The sequence below is a fragment of the Pteropus vampyrus genome, unplaced genomic scaffold (assembly GCF_000151845.1).
Source record: "Pteropus vampyrus isolate Shadow unplaced genomic scaffold, Pvam_2.0 Scaffold21, whole genome shotgun sequence".
Classification (NCBI taxonomy): Eukaryota; Metazoa; Chordata; class Mammalia; order Chiroptera; family Pteropodidae; genus Pteropus; species Pteropus vampyrus.
This window is the reverse complement of record NW_011888802.1, coordinates 12,101,754-12,112,330: the sequence shown is the minus strand read 5'-3', so window position 1 is coordinate 12,112,330 and position 10,577 is coordinate 12,101,754. Positions and strand designations below refer to the sequence as shown.

The window sequence follows — 10,577 nt, the reverse complement described above, 5'->3', positions numbered from 1 at the left end:
CCGCCTCCGTCTGCCCCAGTTAACGTGTCGGGGGGGCGAGGACGCGTCGCAAAAAGTCGCGGTGGAACTTCCCTACCGTATACAGGCCTGGCGCTTTACCGTGCCAGGCACTGCTGAGCTAAGAAATGTCGGCTGTGGACCTTGCGGAGTCAGTTGGTCCTCCCAGCGGCTTTGCGAAGCGGGTCCTCGTAACCGGGGGTGCTGGTTTCATGTAGGTAACGGCGTCGCTGGCTAAGTAGTGGCTCCCCAGAATCCCCAACCTTTTCCTGCGGCTCTGCTTGCCTTGGCAACTTGGGACCAGCTTTGGTTGTCTGATAAGGGGAGGGTCTTAGTGCACGACCGGGATCATCTTACCTTCTCTCACTTCTCCGGCCTGCGAAGATCTGGTTCCTTTGAAACTGCGACATCTTTAAAACGTCTTCTTCCCAAAGCACTGTCCGCTCTCCTGTGTGGCCTGAGATGTGCCTGTCAGTCTTCTTAGTGCTCCCACAATTGCAGTGAGCTCACCAGCTGCCTCAACCCATCCGGCCCCCTTCCCCACCACGATATACAGTTCTTGTACATATAGGTGCCGAAAAACGATTTTTGGAAGATGACAGGACATTTATTTATTCAGCTAACTTAAAAATCTTTCGTTGGTACTAAACGTTTGATACCTTTTTCCCTCTCACACTTAGCACATTCAGTCATCGAGTCTTTTCTCCGTACTTTCAAAGTATATCTTCAAGGCCACGTCTTATCCCCACCCACCAGCCCATGTTACCGTTTTCTTTTGCCTAGACTACTTCTGTAGCCTGATTGGTCACACTGTTTGCGGTCTTGTTCACTTAAAGTCTGTTTCTCAAACAGAAGTGTTTACTAAGTAAAAGTTCAGAGTTTTACTCTAGTGGTTCCTATTAGACGTAGGATAAAATCCAAAATCTTTACCATATCTTGAAGACTCGCAAGTGCCCAAACACTACTTTTCCATTCTGATTTCCTTCCATTTTACTCCTTGCTTTTCTGTGCCTGCCAAATTTAACCGACACGAGGGTCCTTCCTTCTGTCTTGAGGTTTTCGCAGTTGCTTCCCCTTTACTTAAGTTGTTTTCATCACTCTATCCACTCGGGCATCACCTCCTCAGAGAGGCCTTATCTCTATCTAAAATAACCCCCCTCTCTACTAATGCGCTTATCACTACCTAAAATTATTTTGCATTTTTGTGTTTACTTGTCTATTGCCTGATTCCCCACTCTAGAATGTAAACTGAATGAAGGCAGGACTATTCACTCAGCATCTGGAAGAATGTCTGCGTCATTTTATAAAGGTCTTCAGTAATTGTTGAATGGATGAATACATGAGTACAAACAAGAAACTCTCCCAATGTCTAGTGGAAGAAGAGGAACATGGGACTCTCTCCCTCCAACCCCCTAGCTCATTAGCACATTAGCACATTAAATCACTTCTTCTGATCTGATAATGACTTGGAGGGGAGTACCAGGCAGACAAGGTTCACTTAATGAGAATAGGAGCATGGGCATAAAAAGGTGGTACTGGTGCTAGTGTTCTGGTCCAGGAAGGGTACTCCTACAAAATGCTGTGAAAGGGCTGCAGTACAAACTGAGTTCATGATTTGATCAAGGGCTTCCTTTGTTCCTGGAAGCACGTTTTGATGTATATGCTAAAATCTGGTGGATTATCTCAATGAGATATGCCTCTGGTTATACTTCAGGGTTCTTGAAACCCAGGAGCCACTATATTATGGATATTCAACTCAGCATGGAAACCTTGGAAACCTAAGTGTAGTCTAGGACCCCCCTGATTTACACCATTAAATATTTGTCCCAAGAAAACAATTGCAGTAGGGTTACTATGAACATAGACAACTCCTATGCTCACACTAACTTAATTTTACATAATTATACCTACAGTCTCTGAAAAGGCACATTATAGTTGCAGTCCATTTGCACTGACCACCACTCATTGATTTATCATCTTGCTTTACTCTCACACAGCATGCCTGGACAATATCATTTGGTTAAACGAATTTTTTCTTATACCTAGAACCAGTAAATTCTCTCTTCATAATGTAAAAGGAGTGTAAGCCTTTGTATATTGATACTGTTGAGAAGGTTAGTGGAAAGTGTGGGCGTGTATATATTTAGTGTGGTTATATTCCTGTTCTCTTGTAAAAATGTAAAGGTATCTTTGAATAGTTTCCTAATACTTGACAGCTTAGGGTAACATTCAAGAATTTAGGGAAAAAAATTTTCTAATAAGTTATACTTTTTTCTTACAGTGCATCTCATGTGATTGTCTCTTTAGTAGAAGATTATCCAAACTATATGATCATAAATCTAGACAAGGTGAGTTTTAAAAATGAGTTTCATGCACTGAAACATATTTACATTTTTTAAAAAGTATTAGAATCCTGTCATGCTCATATTTTAGTTTTTTATTTAGTCATTTTAGCAACTTGTAGTCATGTGTTCATGCTGTATTTAATTGTACATAAAGTTTTTTGAAACTTTTTCACTTATTATAATAGTCCATAAAGGTTTTAAGTGTAGTATTTTTACCAAAAAAAAAAAAATCTTCACCCTAGATTTAATATTTAGTAATCTTATGATTATTGACCTTACATGGAGTTGGCATACTCTGCTTATTCGATTTTATTATCTTATTATTTGACTTTATAACTGCCTCCTCATGGAAAATTATGTCTTTATCTTTCATTTTAAAGTGCAATTAAATTAACTTAGTTTTGAGAATTTTCTGAAATAATTGGAGTGTCCCTGGAGAGACTGAAACCATGATTGGTAATCACAGAATTTTTGACTTTAAACACAAGATACAATTATCTTCATTTCATAAAACATAGTGGTAAAAATGTATAGTCAGGGAATAACCCATAAGCCTTATGAATTTTTACATGCCTTGCTATCATGGGCAGTAATTGTTTTCCCCTATCGGTACACAGATTTATCAACAATTTGAGTTAATTGTTGGAAAAAAAAAAAAGTGTCATGAGTTATAATATGTGTAACACAGGTATAATTGTTTTCAATCACTAATTCCTTTTCAGTAAGGAAAGACAAACTTCTAGCCACCAGGGGCAGGAAAATCTGGGCAGGAAAGTTTTTTGAAAGAGAGGTTTATAAAAATGATTTATGTGTGTGTGTTTAAAAAGGTAACAAAGTTACGTTTTTTTTTTTTTTTTACCTTTAAAACTTTGTGCTCTAAAAACAAAGAACTAACACTATTTTATAGTAAAAGGTATTATCACTCTTTGTGTTGTTTTTCCACTGTCCCTCCCCCTTACTTATTTTAAGCTGGATTACTGTGCAAGCTTGAAGAATCTTGAAGTCATTTGTAACAAACAGAACTACAAATTTATACAGGTATGAAAGTTTCTCATAATTATTAAATTTGCTGTGCCTCTTTAGTCAATCAGACATTATATCTTTCTACTTTACAGACTTGTGTAATATGAACTTGGAAGGCATGCTAATTAAAGATCTTTTAGTTTCCAGTTGTATCACATTCTATAGAGAATGCTACTTTAAGATTGACACCACATACAACATTACATGCGATTTTGATGGCTCAGCAGATCTATGAGTAGCTGATTGAATTTACATGGTTTGTGAATTTTAGGTCTTAATTATCTTTAACAAGACCTTGCTGGTATTTAAAAAGATTAGTTTAAAGTGGGGTGTTACTCAGGCCACCAATAGCCAAAAAACCCACCACACAGCCCGTGAGACAGACTTCTCTCATGAAAGTTGATTGATTGGCTATGGAAGACTGATTCTTACTGACCACTCTTAAAAGAGTCCACAGTATAAACCAGAGAGCCAAGTTATTAATTTGCAAAGGTAAACTTTAATGTCAAATGCAACTATTTGTCTTACGATTTATGGTTTTTTAAAAAAATGATTCTAGAAACTCTCTTTTTAACCACAAATCTTAAAGAATATACTGAGTAAACATTTTGTAATTCTATTCTTCCATATGAAAGTGTTTCCTTAAGTCACCAAAGGATTGTCAAGAATACATATTTTTAGAACTAACTATACATATAACATCAAAAGTACTCATAAGTTTACTTAGTTGTGATTATGTTTTTCAAAATGTCATTCCAGTTGTTACACTTACTTTAAATATGTTTCAATAATGTTATCTCAATAAAGTTATCTCACATTTTTAAAAATATGTTTTAAATGTTTCCTGTTAACTGAGTGACCTTAGATTGGCAAGAACATTATGGAAAAAAGCTAGCGCAGTCCTTAGTAGTAGTTGGTGTTCAATAAAATACTGTTTTAGACATTTATTTGCAAAAAAATATTTTGAATTGAATATCTTATATTCTAAGATGCTGAAGAAATTCATCATTACTATACTTACTTGACCCCTCAGTTGAATTTTCAAGATATTCTCTATTAAACTGGTGGTGGGAGGAATTCTATTCTTAATCATTTTTTGTTGTTCATACAGTGAAATGGTTCTTATGAATGGTAATACTCAATGAAACTTAATTATTTATGTTTGCTTCTTATATAGGGTGACATATGTGATTCTCACTTTGTGAAACTGCTTTTTGAAACAGAGAAAATAGATATAGTACTGCATTTTGCTGCACAAACACATGTAGGTAAGTATTATTTTATGTTACAGTTACAATGGGCAATTTTTTTTTCCAGGGTCTGACTAGCCTAAGTCAAAGTCTAGTAATGGTTTGAACAAGTTGGTACTTAATGTATGTCTTTGAAAGAGCATATACTATGCTGTACCAGAAAAACAAGCCTGTGGCCACTCTATCATCAAGATACTTGGCACTTTTTAGGTCATTTTTATTAGTATAGGTTGAAATGTAATCTTGAATACTATCTTAAAACTTTGAATATAACCAAATTCAGAATAGTGATTTCTTCCAGAGAGATGGACCTTCAAAATGTATTTTTTATGTTGTTTTTCTTAAGCTGGCTGTTGGATACACAGTTGACCATTATGTTAATATCAGTACCGTTTTGACCATCTGAAATATGTTCTAATAATTTGTGTAACATTTTATATTGTGAAATATAACAGAAGAATTTAGAAGTAAAGTTAAATGAATACTGATACTGTGAACACCCATGTAGCCATCACGTAAACAAAAGAGAATATTGCTGAACATTCTATAGTAGTAGTAGTAGTAGTACTACTGTCTTAACCCGATTTTGAAGTTATAATTTTCCTTGGTTTTCTCTATAGTTTTACTATCTATGTATTTATCCCTAAAGAGTATAGGTTGGTTTTGCCTGTTTTTAAATTTTATAAAAATGTATATATAAAATAACATGTAGGTTTTTCGATTTTGCCTTTCATCCACATAGATTCATCCACGTAATTGGGTGTAGGTGTAATTTTTTCATTGTGACATAAATACTCCATTCTAAGTATATACCACAATTTGTGCATCAATTTTACTCTTGATGAACATTTGGATTTTTTACACTTTGGACAATTTTGAACACTACTGCCATGAACATTCTTACACAGATATCTTGATACACATAAGAATACATTCTTCTCTGTACATAACTAAAATCATAAGAGCCGCACACTTCAACATTGAGATAATGTCCACCTATTTTCTAAAGTAATTGTACCAATTTCCACTCCTCCAGATGTGTAAGAGACCTATTGCTCCAGATCTTACTAAAGCTTAGTTTGTCAGACTTTTCCATTCTTGTCAGTCTGAGTAGTGCATAGTGGTATCTCATTGTGATTTTAATTTGTATTTCTCCGATTACTAATGAAGCTGTCCCTTTTATATGTGTGTTAGTAATTTAGATTTCTTCTTTTGTAAAATGCTGTTGAAATCTCTTTTTTTTAAATTGGATTATTTACCTTTTCCTCATTGATTTGTAGCAGTTTTATTTATATATGTATTCTAGATACTAGTCCTTTGTTATGTGTATTACAACATCTACTCTGCGGCTTATCTTTTTATGTTTTTTCCTAGTGTGCTTTGATGAACAAGATGTTCTTAATTTTTGTATAGTTGAATTTGTGTACCTTTTCCTTTGTTACGGCTAATGGTTTTTGGGTTTTAAGAAATTCTATCCTTCCCCAAGATCATGAAGATAATCTCTTATATTATCTTTGAAAAGCTTTATAGTTTTGTCTTTCACATTGAGATTTGTAATCCATCTGATATTGATTTTTATATACAGTATAAGATAAGAGTCCTATTTTATTTTTTTCTATTTGAATACCAATTGGACCTCTACCACTTATGGAAAAGTTTACCAGTTTCCACACTCATATAAGTGTCCTTATATGAGTATCTGTCTTGATGAGTCTTCATTTGTCTATTTATTATTACCTGTGCTGATAACATGATTTATTGACTAATATATTACTTTCATATCTGATAGAGCAAATCCTTCTACTTGGTTAAGGATAAAACAGTTGAACACTCCTTCTGGCAGTTATGAGGTGCTTAACAACATTTGCTGTTGTCAGTTTTTCTCTTGTGGTTTTATTTTTCCCTGATTACTAATGAGGTTAAAAACCTTTGTATTTGTTTATTGGATTCTCCTTTTTTTCTTTTTGGTATATTTTCTTCAGAAAGTTTGTTTTAAGTCTCTACCATTTTTTGGTAGGTTGTCATTTTTTTCCTTGCAGTGTTTATAAGTTCTTTATATATTCTGGATTCAAGCCTTTTGCCACTACCTTTGTTCAATCCATGATTTGCCTTTTCATTTTCTTAATGTTCTCTTTTGATCTGTTTAAGTTCTTAATTTCAATGTAGTACAGTTTATCAACCTTTTTCCTTTAGGATTAGTGCTGTTTCCTTCCTCCAAGGTCATGGAGATATTTTCTTATACTCTCTTCATAAAAATTTTGATTTGCCTTTTATGTCCAGATTTTTCCCCCATGTTAATATTAGTTTGAACTAATACCATTTATTGAAAAGACTCAGTTTTTCCTCATTGCCACCTTTGTTGTAATCAAGTTCCCATTCCTGCATAGTTCTATTCCTGGTCTCCGGTTCCATTCTGTTGTTTTTTGTCTATCCTTATGCCATTACCATACCGTCTTAATTACTGTAACTTTATAATAATTATTGATACCAGTGAGGCAAACCCTCTCACCTTTTTGTTGTTCCAAAAAATTATCTTTTACTTTGGTAATCTTTTCTATTGTACACTTGTTTTCTACATAATGAATTGCTACTCTTAAATGTTTATTTCCTTATTTCTATTTCATTTAGGTCTCTTTATCTTTTTGTGATAATATGTAACTTATTTTCAGCTTTTCTCTAATGTAGACATTTTAGGCTATAAATTTACTTCTAAATACTGTTTTATCTGAATCCCACAAGTTTTCATATGCATTATTTTCATTACTTTTTTAAAGAATTGACTTTCCTTCAATCCATGGGTTACTTAGAAATGTATATCTTAATTTCCAAACATGTATAGATTTTCTTATTACCTTTTTGTTATTGATTTCTAGGTCAATTGTATTAGTTAGATAACATACTGTATGATTTCAGTTATTTGTGCTTCGGCTTGCTTTTTGGCTTAGTATATGGTCACTTTCTGTAAATGTTCCATGTGTATTATAATCTACACCTGCTGGGTACATTGTTTTTACACATCCATCGGGTTAATTTGGTTAATCAGGTTAAGTTGGTAGATCGTGTTCTTCACATCTCTTGTATATTTCTGGTGAATTGAACCTTTTATCTTCATGAAGTGATTTTTTTTCCTTGGCGGTGTGTACTTCCTTGAAGTCCATTTTGTTTGACATTAATATAGCTGTGTCACCTTCCTTTTGGTTATTTTTACGATATGTCTTTTTCTATCTTATTATTTTCAACCTTTCTCTGGCTTTATGGCTTGGCTGTGTGTGTGTCTTATAAACAACTTGTGTTTGGATTTTGTTTTTTTTAATCCAATCTGACCATTCTTGATTTTTACCCTAAGGATCGAGTTCATTGGTATATTTGGATTTATTTCTACTGTCTTACTATGTATATGCTTTCTGTTTTTCTTACCTGTTCTGGTTTTCTTTGCTTGTTTCTTTTAAAATTCTTTTTAAAAATGTTCTTCCTTGCTTTTTAAAAAAATCCTTGTCTGCTTTTTTAAGGGCTTGATTGAGGAACTTTTCTTACTCTGTTTTCTTCCTCTACTAGTATGGAAGCTACCTATTTCGTTTGTATTCTTTCAGTGGTTACCCTAGAAATTATAACATGCATGATTAGCTTATCAAAGTCTAAAGTCCATCAAAACCTTTGCCCTCTTCCCAAATAATGCAGGGATCTTAAATACTTTAATTTCTCTTATCTTTTCCAAACTTTTTAAATCTAGCATTTGAAGTCTATCTTGTTTTGTTTTTTCAATTCTACTAAAATTGTTATTCTATTTTATATGGTCAATATTAATTTGTATTAGGGGTTTGCAACATGATGATATTCTAATTATGTCATATACATCCTTCGTTTATTAGCTGGAATATCTACATCAAAGCAGTTTTTCTTATAAATTATTGAGTTACTCTGAAATTGAATTGATACAGAAAAGCCAAAAGTAAAATGTACTTACTAGGTTTTATTATAATGAATTGGTTTTGTAGCATCCCTTTTTTTAGTATCATTATGAATTCATAGATTTTTTACACATTTAATTTTTTTAATCCATTGTGGTTATTATCATTATTTATGTTCAGGTTGACCCACTATTGACCATTGAGATCCTCTTCTAGTTGCTTCCTAAGTCCTTTGTGTCACAGCCTTAGTAATCTTCGATGGTCATTTTATTCTCTGGTGTGGCTGGTGTCTCATTTTCAATTTTCCTTCCCCCCAATCTGGAATCAGCCCTTTTTCTAAAGAGTTCTAGCTTCTTTTGGTGGGAAATGGTTATTTAGAGTCATTACAAGTGTTCATTGCTGCTGATTGGACATTCTTTTTCAGTGGACAGAACTAGGGAATCTATTTATTTGTCTGTCTATTTAAGATTAAACATAGCATGAGTTTATATTGAAATATCCTATTCAAATTCAGTTTTTATTTAACCTCATTGACCTTACATTTATGTCTTTTTTCCCTTACCTTGAAAAACTAGGTCCTTGATATCACCATCATAATTGCTCATTTGCTTTATCATACCCCACACAGCAATATATGAATATCAATACCAACATTATCTCTAGCAATTTGATAACTGAAAATCTTTTTAAGAATTGCAGGGGAAAGAAGTCCCTTTTAAAGTAGTTTCTCACTGGGCATATGATCAAATTATTTTGTTTTAAAGTAACTTGAAAAATATTATTCTCTTCTTGGCTATATAACCAAGTAAATACACAGATTCATTTGTCTGTTTTTGATTTTTCAAATTGCTTTTTCTTTTTGATTTAATTTTGTTTTCCAGTTATGTAAAATATGTACATAGTTCTAAAGCTAAATTTATCAAAAAAGGCTTAAAGAAGTCTAGTTTTTATCCCTGTCCTTTCCACTGTGTTCTTCTTTTTCCTCGATAGATAACTTTATATGCTTTAATTTATAGTTTATCTTTCCATTTTAAAAAAGATATATAATCTACTACCCTTCTTAAAGAAATGGTAGTCTACTATACACACCTATTATACACATCTTTCTCCATCTTTTTATACACTGCAGTATATCTAGGAGATCATTCAATAACAGAATGTAGATTTTCCTCATTCCTTTTTATTTACATACTACTCCATTGTCTGGATGTACCATAATTGGGCTTATTTCCTATGTTTTGCTCTTTTGAATAGTGCTGTAGTAGATGGCTTTGTGTCTGTGTCTTTTTGTATATTTGTCAGTTGATGTTGAGAGAGATTTCTAAAAGTAGGATTGCAGGGCATATTAGTTCGCTAGGACTGCCATAAAAAAATACCACAGACTGGGAGGCTTAAACAACAGACATTTATCTCTCATAGTTTTGGAGGCTGGAAAGTACCAGCAGGGTTGTTTTTTTCCCCGCTCAGGCTTCTCTCCTTGGTTTGCAGATAGATGGCCACCTTCTCATTGTGACCTTACATGGTCTCTGTGCATCCTTAGTGTCTCTTTTTGTGTTTAAATTTCTTCTTCTTTTAAGGACACCAGTCACATTGGACTAGGACCCACCCTCATGGCTTTATTTTGACTTAATCACCTCTTTAAAGGCCCTGTTGGCAAATAGAGCCACATTCTGAGGTACTGGGGATTTAGGGCTCCAATATAAATTTTGGGGGAACACACTGGGTTGAAGGGTAAAAGCTTATGTAATTTGCCTAGATATTGAGACATTTCTTCCTTAGGGGTTATAAACATTTTATATTCTTACTCTCGATGTATAAAGTATCTTTTTTCCCTTAGCCACACCAACTGAATGTGTTGTCAATTCTTAAAAATCTTTCCTCAATCTAATAAGTAAGAAGTGGTATCTATGAGCTTTTAATTTGAATTTCCCTTCTTATAATCAGATTGAGCATCTTAAACTTAGGGACCTTTGTATTTCTTGTCTAAACTATTTGTTTGTCATCTATCCATTTTACTTTAAGGTTAATTCTTTTTCATGTTTTATAACTTCTGT

At 33.6% G+C, this 10,577-nt stretch overlaps 1 protein-coding gene across 1 annotated transcript in view; it reads left to right on the top strand.

Annotated features, from left to right (window-relative positions):
• The window catches only part of TGDS (TDP-glucose 4,6-dehydratase), a 23,738-nt gene continuing 13,161 nt past the window's right edge, over window positions 1–10,577 (top strand). The window contains exons 1-4 of the mRNA XM_011355491.2: window positions 1–211; window positions 2,279–2,345; window positions 3,312–3,380; window positions 4,543–4,633. Of these exons, the coding sequence (XP_011353793.1) occupies window positions 126–211; window positions 2,279–2,345; window positions 3,312–3,380; window positions 4,543–4,633 (313 nt within the window). The 5' untranslated portion in view covers window positions 1–125. The remainder of the gene's footprint in view (window positions 212–2,278; window positions 2,346–3,311; window positions 3,381–4,542; window positions 4,634–10,577) is intronic.